Source organism: Chanodichthys erythropterus, chromosome 10 (genome assembly GCF_024489055.1).
Source record: "Chanodichthys erythropterus isolate Z2021 chromosome 10, ASM2448905v1, whole genome shotgun sequence".
Lineage (NCBI taxonomy): Eukaryota > Metazoa > Chordata > Actinopteri > Cypriniformes > Xenocyprididae > Chanodichthys > Chanodichthys erythropterus.
The window spans coordinates 32,661,353-32,679,342 of NC_090230.1; the positions used below are offsets into that span (position 1 = coordinate 32,661,353).

The window sequence follows — 17,990 nt, forward strand, 5'->3', positions numbered from 1 at the left end:
TGTTCATTTATTATAATAATATGCGCGTATATTTAGATTTAAACATTTATTTACTTTGTCATTCACTACTTAGTGCTCTCTGTAACAAATGTGTTATCTTACAAGTACTAGTCAGAGAGGTCAACCTCCAATTCTTCGTTTTAAAGGTAAAAATATTTATAATATTTAACAATTTATGTAGATTTTTTTTTTTCTTCAGTTTGGAAAACTGAAAAAATAATTTCTCCTTTAAATATGTACTATCATTATGAGCCCAAACTGTACAATCTATCAAACACACATATATGTTTTATTTATAATTAAATAATTTGATTAAATTATTTAAATGTAAGTTAAAAACCCAGAGCCGTTGAAAAATATTTAACGGCTCTGCGTTAACCCATCGTATCTGGCCAATTAGAGATCACCTCTGGACCACTAAGCTCCGCCCACTTTAAATCAAGTCACCTTTATCAAAGCAGCTTTTTATAAATAACGATTAAATGACGAATCGTTTCATATTAACAATCGTGCTCTAATTCTACTATGCATTATGTTGCGATAATAATCTGCTCGCTTTCTGATTGGAGGACGCATAGGGAAAGGGCGTGTCATTTCCGCAGTACTCGAATGCGATTGGTCCGTCATCATGAGTCTGCAGAGATGGACGTGCTGGTGAGCCGCTCCACTTCGGTTCTGCGTTCATTTCACTAACCGTTCACTAAAGCGTTCAAGATCATCAGCGCGTTTAATAAAGGACGCAGTTCGTCTCTTTCCATCATAGGATCTCAAGCCAGCAGAATGGCAGGCACGGTGAGCAGCTCCAGGGGCTGCGTGACGCTCCGCGGCGCTCAGATCCGGGACCTGCTGGACGCGAAGCACAACGTGCTGTTCGACTGCGACGGCGTCATCTGGAACGGCGAAACGGCCGTGACCGGGGCTCCGGAGGTGGTCAGTCTGCTCAAGCAGCGGGGCAAACGGGTGTTCTTCGTCACCAACAACTGCACCAGGCCGCGGGAGAACTACGTGCAGAAGTTCTGCCGCCTGGGCTTCACCGATGTGGCGGAGGAGGAGATCTTCAGCTCGGCGTACTGCTCCGCCGCGTACCTGCGCGATGTGGCCCGGCTGCAGGGGAAGGTGTATGTGATCGGATGCGGCGGGGTGATGAAGGAGCTGCAGGACGCCGGGGTGCCCGTGGTGGAGGAGGATAGTGCCGCCGACCGGGAGCCGGGCACCAGCATCTACAACTGCCCTCTGGATCCGGATGTGAAGGCTGTGCTGGTGGGATATGACGAGAACTTCACCTTCATGAAGCTGGCCAAAGCCTGCTGCTACCTGAGGAACTCTGAGTGCCTGTTCTTGGCCACCGATCCGGATCCCTGGCACCCGCTGAGAGGAGGCAGGATCACCCCGGGTGAGGATGATTCAGTAATGCATTGATGAGGGATAATGTGTGATGTTCAGTGCAGCTCATGTGAAGCCTTACAAAAATGAATCAAATCAGACGTAGAAAATAAAGCCTGTTTTAGGTCTATTAAGATTTTTCTGTATTGTACCATTATTTTCATGAGTTCAACAGTTTTCCCACCAAACTCTCATTGCTGTGATACAAAAAAGTAATGCAAAATGTAATGTTTACAGTGGTTTTTGTAAACTTAAAGGGTTAGTTCACCCAAAAATGAAAATTCTGTCATTAATTCCACACCTATAAGACCTTCGTTAATCTTCGGAATGCAAATTAAGATACTTTTGTTGAAATCCGTTGGCTCAGTGAGCATAGCCAGCAATGACGTTTCCTCTCTCAAGATCCATTAATGTACTAAGAACATATTTAAATCAGTTCATGTGAGTACAGTGGCTCAATATTAATATTATAAAGTGACGAGAATATTTTTGTTGCGCCAAAAGAACAAAATAATGACTTATTTAGTGATGGCCGATTTCAACACTGCTTCATTAAGCTTCGGAGTGTTATGAATCTTTTGTGTCGAATCATGATTCGAATTGCGTGTCAAACCGCCAAACTGCTGAAATCACGTGACTTTGGCGCTTTGAACAGCTGATCCGATCGCTGATTCATAATGCTCCGAAGCTTCCTGAAGCAGTGTTTTGAAATCGGCCATCACTATATAAGTCGTTTTTTTTTTTTTTTTTTTTTTGGCACACCAAAAATATTCTCATCGCTTTATAATATTAATATTGAACCACTGTACTCACATGAACTGATTTAAATGTTTTTAGTACATTAATGGATCTTGAGAGAAGAAATGTCATTGCTCCCTATGCAGGCCTCACTGAGCCATCGGATTTCAACAAAAATATCTTAATTTGTGTTCTGAAGATTAACGAAGGTCTTGTGTGGAACGACATGAGGGTGAGTAATAAATGAGAGAATTTTAATTTTTGGGTGAATAACCCTTTAAAAATAGCATAAATTAAAGTAGGGATGCACAATATCGGTATCGGCTGATATATGTTCATTTTTAATGTTATAGTTTTCAGCATGATAAAAAAATTTGGCCAATATATTAAAGCCGATAAATAATGTATAATTTCCTTCAGATATGAAACTGTTCGCCATGATGGTTTTGAATTGCTTGAAATATGATTGAAAATCACTTAAAAACTGAAAATGCACCTAAAGGATTAGTTTACTTTCAAAATTTTCCTGATAATTTACTCACCCCCATGTCATCCAAGATGTTCATGTCTTTCTTTCTTCAGTCAAAAAGAAATTAAGGTTTTTGATGAAAACATTCCAGGATTTGGAGTGGACTTCACTGGCCTCCAAACGGTTGAAGGTCAAAATTACAGTTTCAGTGCAGCTTCAAAGCATTCTACACGATCCCAGATGAGGAAATAAGGGTCTTATCTAGCGAAACCATCGCTCATTTTCTTAAAAAAAAAAAAAAATTATATACGTTTTAACCATAAATGCTCATCTTGAACTAGCTCTCTTCTTCTATTAGAATTCCGGCAGTGTAGACACTGCTAAGTGTATTACTGCCCTCCATAGGTCAAAGTTTGAACTAATTTGTCAAATACAATATGCAAGTGCAAGTATATAACAATTAGTAACAAATAACCAATAACCGATATATAACAATATATCGGTTATCGGCATTAAAATATATAGAATTATTGGTTATCGGTGCATCCTTAAAGGCATTTTTAAAATGACAATAATTAGAGTTTTGTAAATGTGCTTAATTGTCATTAAAATAAAAATCATTTTGTCAAAGACTATAGAATAACACAAGACGTGTCACTATTGTTTTGAATGGGAGAAAGTGTAACGCGCAATATGGCGGAATAAGTCCCGCCTTCTTAATAAGAGCCAATCGCTGACTGGTAAAGTCATCGCGTCACTTCAGCGGCCGTTAGAATCACCGGTTTCTATAGAAACAGTCAGACGCGCGCCTCCGAAGAGACGCGCATTTAGGCCTGCGCATTAGCTTGATCCAGCCTGAAAAATACATTTTTTTTTTTTTTTTTGTCATGATTCGAGCGTTTAGAAACTAAATTTATGAGCCGGTTGTTGTTAGATTTCATTGGTGATTTCAAATATGAAATTTAATCGTAAGGTTGGCGAACAGTTTTGGAGAATTTGATGTTTCCCCATTCAAAGAGATTGCATGATGCCCAGGATGCCCGCGAGACGTTTCAAAGATGGCCGCCGAGTGAAATGACTTGTCTTAAAGGGACTTTGATTTCGTCAAACAAAATACTGGATTCCCACGGTCTTGGAAAATCACACAAATATGGGAAAATCATAGAAATTTCTATACTCAATAGAATATGTTCCCCTTATGTTCCAGTCTGAAGTATGGAAGTAACTTTGAAATAAAAATAAAAAAGGTAACTTTTTTTTTTTTTGGGGAGATCATAACACGTGATTGCAAGTTTATGTTATAGTCAAAATTGTGATATAAACTCAAAATTCTGAGAAAAATTCTGACTTTATAACTCGCAATCCTGACTTTATAACTCGCAATTCTGACTTTATAACTCGCAATCCTGACTTTATATCTCGCAATTCTGACTTTATAACTCGCAATTCTGACTTTATAACTCGCAATTCTGACTTTATATCTCGCAATCCTGACTTTATAACTCGCAATTCTGACTTTATAACTCGCAATTCTGACTTTATAACTCGCAATTCTGACTTTATATCTCGCAATCCTGACTTTATAACTCGCAATTCTGACTTTATATCTCGCAATCCTGACTTTATAACTCGCAATTCTGACTTTATAACTCGCAATTCTGACTTTATATCTCGCAATCCTGACTTTATAACTCGCAATTCTGACTTTATAACTCGCAATTCTGACTTTATATCTCGCAATTCTGACTTTATAACTCGCAATTCTGACTTTATATCTCGCAATCCTGACTTTATAACTCGCAATCCTGACTTTATAACTCGCAATCCTGACTTTATATCTCGCAATCCTGACTTTATATCTCGCAATCCTGACTTTATATCTCGCAATCCTGACTTTATAACTCGCAATTCTGACTTTATATCTCGCAATCCTGACTTTATATCTCGCAATCCTGACTTTATAACTCGCAATCCTGACTTTATATCTCGCAATCCTGACTTTATAACTCGCAATCCTGACTTTATATCTCGCAATTCTGACTTTATATCTCGCAATCCTGACTTTATAACTCGCAATTCTGACTTTATAACTCGCAATTCTGACTTTATATCTCGCAATCCTGACTTTATATCATGCAGTTCTGACTTTATGACTCGCATATAACTTACGTTTAAATCTCGCAATTGCAAGAAAAAAAAAGTCTGAATTGTGAGAAGTCGTCACAATTACCTTTTTTATTTTGTTTATTTAGTGGCGGAAACAAGCATCCATACTGAAGCACTACATTTGTTATTAAAAAATAAAATGTATAAAACAAGTATTTCAGTCATTGGAAGCATGGAAAGAGCATGGAAAAACCATGGAAACTATAATCACAAAAAAGTAAACACAATTCTATTTAAGAGAATAGTCTATTTAGGACTAAGATTTTAAACACCTTTTCCAACAAAAGTCTCAAAAATAAATAATACATTTTATAAAATCTGCATAAATTAAAGCTTAATTGTGATTACACACTGCAAATGCAAATGATCTCTTCAAGCAAAAATATTGGGTTCTCACAGTTCTGGAAAACCTTAAAAATATGAAAAATAATAAAGACCAGGGAAATGTATTGGTCAGAAAGTGAGGAAAAATGAAAATAACTTTCCTCATTTTTTTCTTTTGATTGTGGAGTGAAATGTGATGGAACAAACATCTAAAATGATTTTAAGCATAAGCCTCCCTGAAATGTTACTGAGCATGAACAGACCTGTTGTTTGGGGTTCAGTGACTCTAGAGAAGGTCATGGAAACACATTGTGGTGGTCATTCAGTGATCTTCAATACCCAGCAGGTCAGTGAATGATGTGTGAACTCTCTTGGACAGGTTCTGGGAGTCTCACGGCCGCTCTGGAAACGGCCAGCAGCAGGAAGGCCACGGTCATCGGGAAGCCCAGCCGCTTCATGTACGAATGCATCGCCAGTCAGTTTGACCTGGATCCGGCGCGTTCACTGATGATCGGCGACCGCTTGGAGACGGACATTCTGTTCGGCAGCAACTGTGGGCTTTCCACCGTCCTCACGCTCACGGGCGTCTCCACGCTGGAGGAGGCGCACAGATACAGAGACAGCGAGGCACCGGAGCAGAAGGACTGTGTGCCCGATTACGTGGTGGAGTCCGTGGCGGATTTCCTGCAGGCGCTGGAGGAGTGACCATACAAACACCACCGCTGTATTCGCAGTTTCAATCCCGATGCTGTTTCTCAACATGTACGATTAAGTGTCTCCACGGCCTGGTTAACGTCACCCCATGAATAGTCACGTATCTGTCATGAATCTGATGACATGGATGTGTTTGAGACACCGGACACTCACCTTAAATGTTCTGCTGAAGTGTGAGTAAATGATGACAGAGTTCTACGTAAATATACCATTTCAAAATATTTCTCCCAAATTATTTCCTTTTATTTTATTCTATTTTTGAAAGGTGGTAATTTTTAAGGGGATTTTATTTTATTTTATTTTTTGGAAAAATGGTACTTTAAAAATAAATAAACAATTCATTTAGAATATTTAAAATAAAATAAAATGAATGGAAAATAAAATCCCCTTAAATATTAATACATTTCTTAAAAAAATCACAAAATAAATTGAAAAAAAAATTGAGAAAATATAAAATAAAATAATGAAATGAAAAAATAAAATCCCTGAAAGGTAATAATATTAAGGGTATTTTATTTTGTTATTTTATTATTGAATTGTTTCATAAAAGAGATAAATTGTAAATAAACATAATAAAGTGAAAAAAAAATCTTATGCAGTTTTATTTTGTTTTTGAAAGGTAATAATAAATAAGGGGATTTTATTATTTTATTTTAATTTATATTTTCTTAATTTTATTTAATTTATAATTGAAAGGTAATTCTATTTTAAGTAGGGCTTTGACGAGGTCTCGCAATATTAAAACGTGACGATATTTCTCGTCGAGGTGAAAAGCTAGATATCAGCATGACGGAGTTGAGTTTGCGGCAAAACTTTCAACCACAGTTTAGTTATTTCTGTCTTACAATAATTCAAATTATCACAGAAATTCTGGGATAAAGGTTTATATATAAACACTGATGTCTACGGTAGTGATGAAAATGGAGGAAAAGTAATGTGGCACTTCAAATAACGATTGTAACAATTACATTGGTAAAAAATGTATTTGTCATTGAATCATTCATTCCAGAGATTTGTTCAAAAATGCTGATTCATCCAGTAATGAAATAAGTGAGTCATTGAATCATTCATTCCACCCATTTTTTTAATAATTCTGATTAGTTAAACATTTTAAATAGACTGCAGCAATTAACATTTTGTCAGAACATCTAGTAATTTGCATTATTTTGTTCAGTTGTCTGTTCAGTATCATGATGCAGAGTCGTGAGTCATGAATCAGAATCATGATTCTCAATTTATCCAGAATCGTTAAGCTTTAACATTTCAAATTTCGACTTTCAGTCGAATAAAAAACAATTTTTTCAGTCGTATATTTCGTCATTGAAGACTTCTTAAAAATAGAGTTAAAATCATCTCATTCTCGTGAGCTAAGAGTATCGTAACACCCTTAATTTTAAGGGATCTTATTTTTTATTTTTATTTTTGAAAGGTAATAATAAGGGGGATTTTTTGTTTCAATGTAAATTGTATTTTATTAGATTATTATACAGGAGTGTTGTCAGACTAATCCACAGCCCTGTATAGAGAACAAACATCCACTAACGTTGAGATCAGAAATAAAGATCAGAAAGTGTCGTTTTTGTTTGAATAAGCAGAATGTGTGTTAATGATTGACTCTGTCTGGACATTTGAACCTGACGTTTAGAGCTGGGCGATATCCCTAACAATCTCTATCTTTCCAAATTTTCTCAAATCAATATATACATATATATACATTTTTTGTCATTTGCTAAAGAAAAATCACGATTTTGAGTTTTTCTTTTGCCCCAATTAAAAAACAACAGCAACATGCTTTGGATAAAACAGCTACAGTTCTTCAAAGCACATTCAAAATTTAGACCAAGTGACCACTTATTATGTTTTATTAATCTTAATTTTTAAAAATATTCAATATTCACAATATTCTGTATTTTTTATATATATATATATATATATATATATATATATTGATTACTCAATTATTGTGATATCACTAATATTCAATATATATCGACCAGCCTTAATTCTGCTTTTATTTTCATAATATAGGTTCATACCCAACAACTGGTCAGAAGACAATCAAGTAACTTTCCATGATGCTAACATTAGTACCTCTTCATGAAGTAAACCGCACTGATGATTAGTTATGTCTAGTTAGAAAGTACTGTGCCAATCTAAATCTGTACTTAGTAATGGGAAGGTTTTATAGTCAAGGTTTACCAGTGCGAAGACTAATTCAGTTTTATGTGCCAACTTGTATGTGTATTTATTTTTAATCATATTTATTTCGATTTACTGTTGTGTTTGACTGCGATATGAAGAAGTTCATATCTTGATGAAAATGTCTTGACTACTACTCACTTGTTTGTTGATTGGGTTTCAACTGCCTTTATTAACAAAAGTGACCTTTTTTACCAAAGTAGTTGGTGTGTTTGAGAGCTGTGTGTTATTTTGACGGTCATTCGCAGTGTGACACGGATCATTCAGTGGTTCGGCTTCATGTAAAGCGTCTAGAACACGTTTGTGTGAAATATAGAATAAAACATCTGCAAAAGTAACGTACCAAAATAGTCCATATAAAACCACTGAATGTGAAACTGCATGAATGACAAATACATATGATGTGGTGAGCTGAAAACATGTGATCTAAAAAGGCTTATCTTGCTTCTATTTAGTCAACTGTTTGTTAAAAACTGGACCACATTTTATTATGAAAACTTGGATCCTGAGTGTATTATCATCATTGTTCATTGTCTTTAGACTCTGTGTCCATAAAAACTGAACAGTAATTATATTGAAGGGGAAGCCAAACGTCTGTAAAAACATCTGGTGTAAACTGTGAAATGGTTTGACATTGATTTAATGCGCTTTGTGGTGTGAATTAACGTTTTTTAGAAATAAAAATAAGCCTTGTATCCCGTGTCATTATTGTCTGCTTATGTTAAGTGTGAACGCTTTGATTGCTGTTGAAAATATTCTAGCAGGGAAACATATAAGGTTTCATTAGTTGAGGGTTAAACATTCTAGGCTTGAGAAATAACCAGTTTAGATGCAGAGGATTTCAAGCCGACTAGCTGGAGACATTACTGTAGCTGTAGACTTTAATAGAAACTGATCTTACAGCACTACAACCATACATGAAATGACCCTTCACAATAGATAAAGCTTTACAATGAACTGTTAGATATGGCAGTTTATCTGTTTAATAGAATACCTTACTCACCTGTTGAGTAATAAAAATGGGGGTTGTTGGGGCTACTGTGCCTTAAACCTTTTTATTTATTGGCTTAAAGAGTAGTAAAACAGGCATTATTCATTAAATTATTTATATCATTGTAGTATTGGAGTGACCACCAGACTTTCTCTCACACATACATCCCTAAAAGATTGAAAATAAAAAACACATGAGCAGAAAACATCAGACTACAATGACAAGCACAGTTATGAGTAATAAGCGTATGAATCTCAACAATGGTGACAACAAAATATTCAGACAATCAGATCAACTCTTGACAAAAAGCTACTTTGTTCGGTTATGCGATTTCAGTGGCGGTTGTTTTTGTTCCTTTACGAGATTTCAGCGGCGGTCAGTTTTGTTCGGTTACGAGATTTCAGCGGCGGTCGGTTTTGTTCCTTTACGAGATTTCAGTGACGGTCGTTTTTGTCTTTTACGAGATTTCAGTGGCGGTCGGTTTTGTTCGGTTACGAGATTTCAGTGGCAGTCGGTTTTGTTCGGTTACGAGATTTCAGTGACAGTCGTTTTTGTTCGGTTACAAGATTTCAGTGACGGTTAGTTTTGTTCCTTTACGGGATTTTAATGATGGTCGTTTTTTTTTTCCTTTACGAGATTTCAGTGACGGTCGGTTTTGTTCCTTTACGAGATTTCAGTGATGGTTAGGGATGGGAATCGAGAACCGGTTCTTCTTAAGAACCGGTGCCAAGTGAATCGATTCCTTTGAACCGTTAGCATGCCGGCTTAACAATTCCGCTTATCGGTTCCTCTCGTTGTTAACGTGTCATGAATCCGTCACACACACACTGCGTTGTTTTGGTTTAGAACGCAGCAAACATGGCATCGAGGCAGAAGCGATCTAAAGTTTGGTTACATTTTATGCGAAAAGACGACAATACAGTGACTTTGCAACACTTATAAAAGTTCCATTTCGTCAAAGGGGGGAAATACCTCCAATATGCAGAAACATTTGGCCACACAGCATGCAATTCATTTGCAGGACTGTCGCGTGTTTGATACACTACTACACAACGACACCACCAGCGAGTTAAGCACCAGCGGAGCTAACAGGACGCCATCTGTTATTAATGCCGAAGATAATGTGTTAATGTGAGCGCTATTTCATTGTGTAAACTTTTACTATACGGATAATCTCCATTGTCATTATTAAATTTAGATGATGAAGAAGATGATGACAGCCAGAGTCTCACACTGCCTCAGAGGCTGCAACAAGTATCTCTCTAGCTACTCCGTTTACCACGGAGTAACCCCTTGTCCAGTGTTCCACTGCTGGAGACACATTAAGTCCAGAAAGATCTTGTATCCTTCCTGAGAGGGCAAACATGATTATTTTTCTGCACAAAAATTGTTAATTTGCCTAAGTTAATAGTTGTGGTCTTTACAGAAGACTTCTTTGTATTTTTTGTGTCAGTTGAATTTTGTTTCAGGTTGAATCCAAATGAGCACTGTTAATATTCCAAAAGGCACAAGCTCTGCTTTGACTGTTTTCAGTCTGTGTTTTAGTTTTTATGGCACATAAATGGCAGTTTTATTTATTTATTTATTTTTGTCTGGACCAATGAATGTGATATACTTTGAATGTGAATACTGGTTGAGAAACAAGGCTATATGTCCCTGGAATTTTGTGGTTGCTACACATAATGTGCGTATACTCTGTTCTGTGTCTTCTGATCAGATATTAAAGCGAGTTAATACAAACAAAAAAATTTGTACTTATTACCTCACCCGATGAGAATCGATAAGAGAATCGTTAAGGAATCGGATCGATAAGCAACATCGATAATGGAATCGGAATCGTTAAATTCTTATCAATTCCCATCCCTAGTGATGGTCGTTTTTTTTTTCCTTTACGAGATTTCAGTGACGGTCATTTTTTTTTTCCTTTATGAGATTTCAGTGACGGTCGTTTTTTTTTTCCTTTACGAGATTTCAGTGACGGTCGGTTTTGTTCGGTTACGAAATTTCAGTGACGGTCGTTTTTTTTTCTTTTACGAGATTTCAGTGACGGTTTTTTTTTTTTTTCCTTTACGAGATTTCAGTGACGGTCGGTTTTGTTCGGTTACGAGATTTCAGTGACGGTCGGTTTTGTTCGGTTACAAGATTTCAGTGATGATCGCTTTTGTTCGGTTATGAGATTTCAGTTACAGTTCTTTTTTTTCCCCTTTACGAGATTTCAGTGACGGTCGGTTTTGTTCCTTTACGAGATTTCAGTGACAGTTGTTTTTTTTTCCTTTATGAGATTTCAGTGACGGTCGGTTTTGTTCCTTTACGAGATTTCAGTGACGGTCGGCTTTGTTCGGTTACAAGATTTCAGTGACGGTCGGTTTTGTTCGGTTATGAGATTTCAAAGACAGTTTTGTGTCATCACAAGTTTATTTCATTATGAGATTTCACTGAAAGTCGACTTTGAAACTATTCAAACTGTTGGTTTTGTTTTGTGATGAGATTTCAAAGACGGTCGGTTTTGTTCCTTTGCAATCTCTCAATGACAGTTGGTTTTGTTCTGTTACGAGATTTCTATGATGGTCAGTTTGGTTCAGTTGTGAGAACTCAAAGACGGTCTGTTTTGGTCGGTTACGAGATTTCAATGATGGTCGGTTTTGTTTCTTTGTTCTTTTACGAGATTTCAAAGACAGACGGTTTTGCTTCATTATGAGATTTTAATGATAGTCGGTTTCATTAATTTAGGAGATCTCAACGACTGTCAGTTTTGTTTCATTACGAGATTTCAATGACGTTCGGTTTTCTTCTGTTTGCAAGATTTCAAAGACAGCCCGTTTTGGTTTGTTACGAGATTTCAAAGATGGTTGGTTTTGTTTCTTTGCGAGGTCTCATTGACGGTCAGTTTTGTTCCTTTACGACATTTCATTGACTGATAATTATGTTCCTTTACGACATTTCAATGATGGTCGGTTTTGATTAGTTACAAGATTTTAACGATGTTTGGTTTTCAGTGTTGGTCTTATTTGGTTACAAGATTTCAAAGACGGTCGGTTTCGTTTTGAGATTTCAGTGACGGCCTGTTTTGTTACTTTGTGAGATTTCAAAGATGGTTAGTTTAGAATAGAATTACAAAACCTCTGTTATCATTGTACAGCTGTACAATGTTTTGTTTCGTTACAAGAGTTTAATGTTAATTTTTTTCTCTTACGAGATTTCAGTGACGGGTCTATTACAACATAAAAGTTATGGCAGATTACGAGAGTTCAATGATGGTTTTTTCTTTACAAGATCTCAATGACGGTAAGTTTTTCTCTTTTTTTCTTTTATGAGATTTCAAGGTTTTGTTCCTAACCATTATTTTAAATTGTAATAATATTTCACAATATTACTGTTTTTCTGTATTTGTGATCAAATAAATGCAGACTTGATGAACAGAAAAGAGTTCTTTCAAAAACATTAAAAAATTGTAGTGAAAAAAACAGTGCTTCCATGTAAGTTGTAAGAACTAAAAGCATTATATAATTTGTCATGTGAAACTAACTAACTATGTAATGTGATGTAGGGATTGTTTTTGCCCCAGGGTTACACCCCTTATTTTCTGGGGTTTATTTTAACCCTTTATTCAGTACAGTTTATGGGTACTGCACTGGGGCATTGGGTAGTATGTGATGTTCTCTATGGGCTATTTTACACCAGGATTACATCCTTTATTCAGTACAGCTTATTGCGACTGTACTGGGGCATTAGGACCCACTCAAGCCACAGATTGATCAGACCCGCTTGCTTGCTTCTCTAACACCTCTTCCCGCAGCTACCCAGTCAACCATCCAGAGATAGACCAGGCTCAACCCTGTTTAGCTTCAGTAGCTGTACAGATGAAAGCTTCAGGTTGACAGCTGCTGGGCTGCTCAAGCAAATTTCCAACCATAGACCCTCTTATGGAGGAGTACATCTCAACAATGGTGACATGCTTCATGCTGCAATGCATTCTATAACAGCCTATTATGAAGTTGAAATTAACTGCATTACATTACGTAGTGTAAGATTAGACCACTAGATGATGATATCCTCTTCATCATCAAGTTGTCAACATCACCTGACCACATTTTCCCTTGCTATTTTTGCAACAGCTTACACAATTTCAGCAGTGAGAGAGAAACTAACACTAAAGGTATGTTTACACAACAACGATGTACTAAAAACAGAAAAGTTTTTTCATTGTACAGATTACAACGTTACTAAAAATCATGACCCAATGCATGCTGGGAGCCATGGATGAGTTTTGATTGGTGCACCCAGAATGCAAGCCTTTTGTTGATTGTCACCATTGTTGCGATTAATACGCTGATTCTTGATGTCAGTGTATGTCTGAATAATTCCATCTTTCAAAATTTACTGTCTGTCCAGCATGTTTTTTTAATTCTTCAAACGATCAGACTGTCACAACACTGCAGGAGCAAATGCTCCAGAAGCACAAGATCAATAGAAAGTTTAGAGGTGTTAATAACACAACTAAAGGAAATGCTATTCACCAAAATGGTGACTTAAAAAATATATTGTTTTCAATTATATACAAATAAATGTGAAGCTGGCAAACTGTAATTTTTTTTTTTTTTTTTGAGTTTAATCATCTTCTGCTGAGATCATTTTTAGAGATTTAATTAAATTGTTTGCAATTGATGTTTCGGTGGCTGTATGCTGATCCGATGGCTCAGTGAAATCATTGACAGTAAGTCAAGTCAAGTCAAGTCAAATTTATTTATATAGCGCTTTTTACAATTGGTAATTGTTTCAAAGCAGCTTTACATATTAGAAGCACAGAAAAAAGAGAAAGTGGTTAAAAATAAGCTTTACAAGCAAGCGTGGTAATATGTAACATATACAAGATGGTGCTACATTAAGCCAATGTCGGCTGACTCCCAGGGGTGGAAAAAAACCCCTAGGAGAAAAACCCAGCGTGCTAGCACTGGGAAAAAAGTCCTTGGAGGGAAAAAACCCCTTGGAAGACATATATAATATATGTAAAGATAAGATAATTAACACTTTCAGATGCCCAGAAAGCTATTAAAGACACATTTAAAACAGTTCATGTGACTACAGTGGTTCAACCTTAATGTTATAAAGCGACAAGAATACTTTTTGTGTGCCAAAAAAACAAAATAGTGATGGGCGATTTCAAAACACTGCTTCATGAATTTTCGAAGCTTTTGTTTCGAATCAGTGATTCAGAGCGTGTATCAAACTGCCAAAGTCAAGTGATTCAGTAAACGAGGCTTCGGTACGTCATAAGTGTTTCAAAATTTCGATGGTTCATGTGACTTTGGCAGTTTGATACACGCTCTGAACCACTGATTCGAAACAAAAGATTCGTAAAGCTTCATGAAGCATTGTGTTTTGAAATCACCCATCACTAGATATTTTTGAATAAAGACGTTATTTTGGGTTTTTTTGGCACACAAAAAGTATTCTCGTTGCTTCATAACTTTAAGGTTGAACCACTGTAGTCACATGAACTGATTTAAATATGTTTTTAGTAGCTTTCTGGGCATCTGAAAGTGTTAATTATCTTACTGTCAATGATCTTACTGAGCCATCGGATTTTATCAAAAATATCTTAATTTGTGTTCTGAAGATGATCTTACGGGTGTGGAATGACATGAGGGGGAGTAATAAATGACAGAATTTTCATTTTTGGGTGAACTAACCCTTTAAGTTAAAGAAACTTCCTATTTTTCAGTTTATGGCCTGCTTGTGGCTCAGATCTGGCAAACAGGAGTGGTCCACCCAAGTGCCATCACATGTGGCCCATATCATCATACCACTCGTGGCCGAAGGGTGCCGGATTAGGTATCTGGGTTGCTTGTCTATAGACGTTGTGTCGACTTTGATTTTTTTGCAATAATGAGGAGTTCAGTTTTATTTTGATTATAGAAAATAAGTATGATTGAACACTGGCATGTTTCTTTTGGGTTGAGGACTCAAGTTTGGTTTCCAGGTACTCTTTACACGTCTGCCGGCGTGAAAGCCCCTATAAAGCCTTGACTTGATAGCTGTTTTCCTGGCATCATTCACCCGTCAAAAGTCATCAACGAGGCCTGGGCAGAAAATACTAATGTACCAGCTTGCTAAACGTAGGGCTGATGTATTTTCTTTGTTCTTTTTTGTTTTGTGCTGAATTTACAGTCTGCTCTTCTGTATTTACCCTAAGCTCCGAGCACACTGAAGCAGGCAGACTGTGGCGGATCAGCACCTTATCGACTGGAGGGCAGGCGGTATCTGAAGTGAGCGCAGGCCTGGGCAAGCTATAAAAGGGCCCTGAGATGCCTTGTTTAAATAGAAAAATGCAATGTACCTTCATCAGTCACGAACACCTCTTTAACTGAAGCATAATTCAAGATGTGTTGTTAATATTTTTAACTTGAATTAATAATATGTATAATGTGCCTTTCTCATACTCAAAGTGTTACAAACATAATACAAAGTATATTTTAAAGCATTAGAAAAACCTCTTTATTTTGTTAAGAAAGCTCAGTTAAGCATTAAACAAAATGTGTTCAAGACAAGTAACTACATATACAAGGCAATCCAGTTAATGTAGAAAAACATATGCAAACAGAAGAAAGGGTTACACTTTATTTTAACTACTTTATGTTGTTACAGTATAATTACACAAATAAGTACTTAGTAATTTTTAACTACATGTACTTATGTTAGAGTTGATTGCAGGGTTAGATACTTGTAATTATGCATAATATACTGTTATTACTACAGTAAGTACGTGTAACATGTGTAACTGTATATATTCAGTGTTGCAGAAGAAAGTAAATGCATCCTTTTTACAGATTCATGATGCATTATATCATCTGATCCCATTCAACTGCCGTTTTTAACGCCGTTCCGCATTTTTAACTTCAGTATGTTTTGCAGAAATCTCTCCATCTTGGGTGTTGCACAGTATCTCTTGTTGTTGGCATGCAATCTGAAACGGGAGGTTTTATGATTGACACATGGGCTATACTCTTTAATAATCCTTCAGGAATTCATATAAACAACTCACACAAGGGCATCAATAGAACACACTCCGTGGGTCGTCTGGACGTCATATTTTGTGACCTTCATCAGCAATTCAAGTGGAAACTTTTTACTTGTTTCAACACAGCATTTGGGTGTGGCACCTGAAAATCGAAAGCAAAAACACAATCCACCTCTAATAACACTGATCAATGTAATATGACAATGCATCAAAACTCTATATGCTGCATATTACAGTATTACAATCATTCGTGTTGTTTTTTGAAAAGATAAATTATATAAATATAGTAGTCAACATTTGAAGTGGATCAAAACCTTTCATCAAAGTTGTCCTAAAACCTTCTTCTTAGGACAACTGTGATGAACTTCAAATGTTGACTACTGTATATATGGGTAGTTGACAAATAGGCAGTAAAAAATGCTCTTTTTTTTGTAAAACCATTTTTTTTTTTGTAGTGAAGTCTGATGTTTGAGAAAATATGAGGGGTCACTAGATCAATTCTTTCACTATTTTTTTTGAAATGATTAAATTTGTTTTCTGTAAATGGTGTGACAGCAAAAAAAAAAAAAAAAAACTTAATATACAAATAGCATAAGAGAGATTTATCTTTATTGTTAGATGCTTATTTTCATTTAATGCTATTTATTTAATATGAAATTATGAAAAACATTTTTTTCTCCACGACAAACTTTGCCGTCATCCTTTCAAAACTGCTTAAAATTATATTTTTAGCATGAGTGATTATTATATCTCACCTATTGCAATACTCAACTGTTCTTTTAAAATATTTTGAGATGAAAACAAATCTGTGGTTCTCTTTTGTGTCAAACCATAGGATACTGTCACGCTATGTCACGCTTAAAGACAGAAATGGTGGTTATTACATTAAAGAGAGTGAGGGGTATCACATTAAAGCATTTTGATTTAACTTTGAATGCGTTATAAAGTAGAAAGAAAATAAAATTTTAGTACAAACAATATACAATTTTTTTTTAAAGAAATAAACAAAATGAAATGTGACTCTTTGACAGAGCAAACTTTAACTTTAATTACTTTTAAAAAGATTTTAGGGTGTTTCAGTTTGTTAAAGAAGAAATAACACTTAATTGTTACATTATCAATCATTTTTTTAAAAAATCACTTTTTAAAAAATATATGGCAGCTCTATTTAAGGCATAATTTCGACTTTGTGTCGTTCTCTAGGATCTTTTCCCTTCTGCGTGGTTCCCTGTTCATTTTCCCCCTATACTTCCGTGTCCTTTCCCGTCACACTCATTTCTCTCCCTCAATTCTTTCTGTCTCAAAAACAAAGTATTACATTTTATACATATTTTCATGACTTTCAAAACAGTACATATTTTCTGCAAAACATAAATAAAATTAATGTAATTATTGCATTTAATACCAATGTATGATAATGTATAATTAATGTATACTAACCTATACATTCACACACTCACACTACCATTAAGAAAAATAAGTGTCTTCTGCATTTATTTGATCCAAAATACAGCAAAAACAGTAATATTGTGAAATATTACTAAAAACTCTTCTATTGTAATATACTTTTAAAATGTCTTCAGTGTCACATGATCCTCCAGAAATCATTCTGATATGCTGATTTGTTTTTGTCAGGATTCTTTGATTAATAGAAAGTTCAAAAGAACTATATTTATATAGAAATAAAAAAACAGTGTAATGTAAAACCATCCATCATTAATCTAAAGAATAGCATGAATGTGATTTGCAGGAACCCTAATTATTACCTTGAACGGCGCTGAAGGTGATGGACAGTAAAATGGCGAGCACTATGGGATCCATCTGAAGATCAGTGAGATTCCCTCAAAATCCTGTGAGATCTGAGACTCCGGTGACTCTTATATGCGCCGTTACAGCTCCTCCTATCAGAGACGCTTGTGTGACAGACAACAGATACTGAACTTGATTCATCTTACACATTCAGCCTCAAGAGTTGAGTGATTTTCATT

At 35.8% G+C, this 17,990-nt stretch overlaps 2 protein-coding genes across 3 annotated transcripts; one reads left to right on the forward strand and one right to left on the reverse strand.

The window, feature by feature from the left end:
* The first annotated feature begins 632 nt into the window (after window positions 1–632).
* On the forward strand, window positions 633–8,680 carry pdxp (pyridoxal (pyridoxine, vitamin B6) phosphatase). 2 transcript variants are annotated; one of them, XR_010896288.1, is made up of 3 exons: window positions 633–1,393; window positions 5,460–5,967; window positions 7,823–8,680. XR_010896288.1 is itself a non-coding variant. In XM_067398970.1 (2 exons), exons 1-2 carry the CDS (start codon window positions 781–783, stop codon window positions 5,783–5,785), a joined length of 939 nt encoding a protein of 312 aa, XP_067255071.1. In that variant the 5' UTR covers window positions 633–780; the 3' UTR covers window positions 5,786–6,018. The 2 variants fall into 2 exon arrangements, 1 of the variants encoding a protein (XP_067255071.1); XM_067398970.1 differs by lacking the exon at window positions 7,823–8,680 and having other exon boundaries at window positions 5,460–6,018.
* A 6,847-nt stretch (window positions 8,681–15,527) lies between these two features.
* On the reverse strand, window positions 15,528–17,878 carry ccl27b (chemokine (C-C motif) ligand 27b). The gene is made up of 3 exons (XM_067397375.1): window positions 17,769–17,878; window positions 16,027–16,144; window positions 15,528–15,948 (listed from the first exon to the last, which is right to left on the reverse strand). Exons 1-3 carry the CDS (start codon window positions 17,821–17,823, stop codon window positions 15,843–15,845), a joined length of 279 nt encoding a protein of 92 aa, XP_067253476.1. The 5' UTR covers window positions 17,824–17,878; the 3' UTR covers window positions 15,528–15,842.
* Window positions 17,879–17,990: the final 112 nt, after the last annotated feature.

Bases quoted from the DNA above. Each gene is read 5' to 3' on its own strand.
- pdxp (XM_067398970.1), top strand. From the start codon at position 781: ATGGCAGGCACGGTGAGCAGCTCCAGGGGCTGCGTGACGCTCCGCGGC. The intron at 1,394-5,459 runs GTGAGGATGATT...TCTCTTGGACAG, and splicing joins AGGAGGCAGGATCACCCCGG to GTTCTGGGAGTCTCACGGCC.
- ccl27b (XM_067397375.1), bottom strand. From the start codon at position 17,823: ATGGATCCCATAGTGCTCGCCATTTTACTGTCCATCACCTTCAGCGCC. The intron at 16,145-17,768 runs GTAATAATTAGG...TTCGATTTTCAG, and splicing joins CACCTTCAGCGCCGTTCAAG to GTGCCACACCCAAATGCTGT. The intron at 15,949-16,026 runs GTGAGTTGTTTA...CTCCCGTTTCAG, and splicing joins TGTTCTATTGATGCCCTTGT to ATTGCATGCCAACAACAAGA.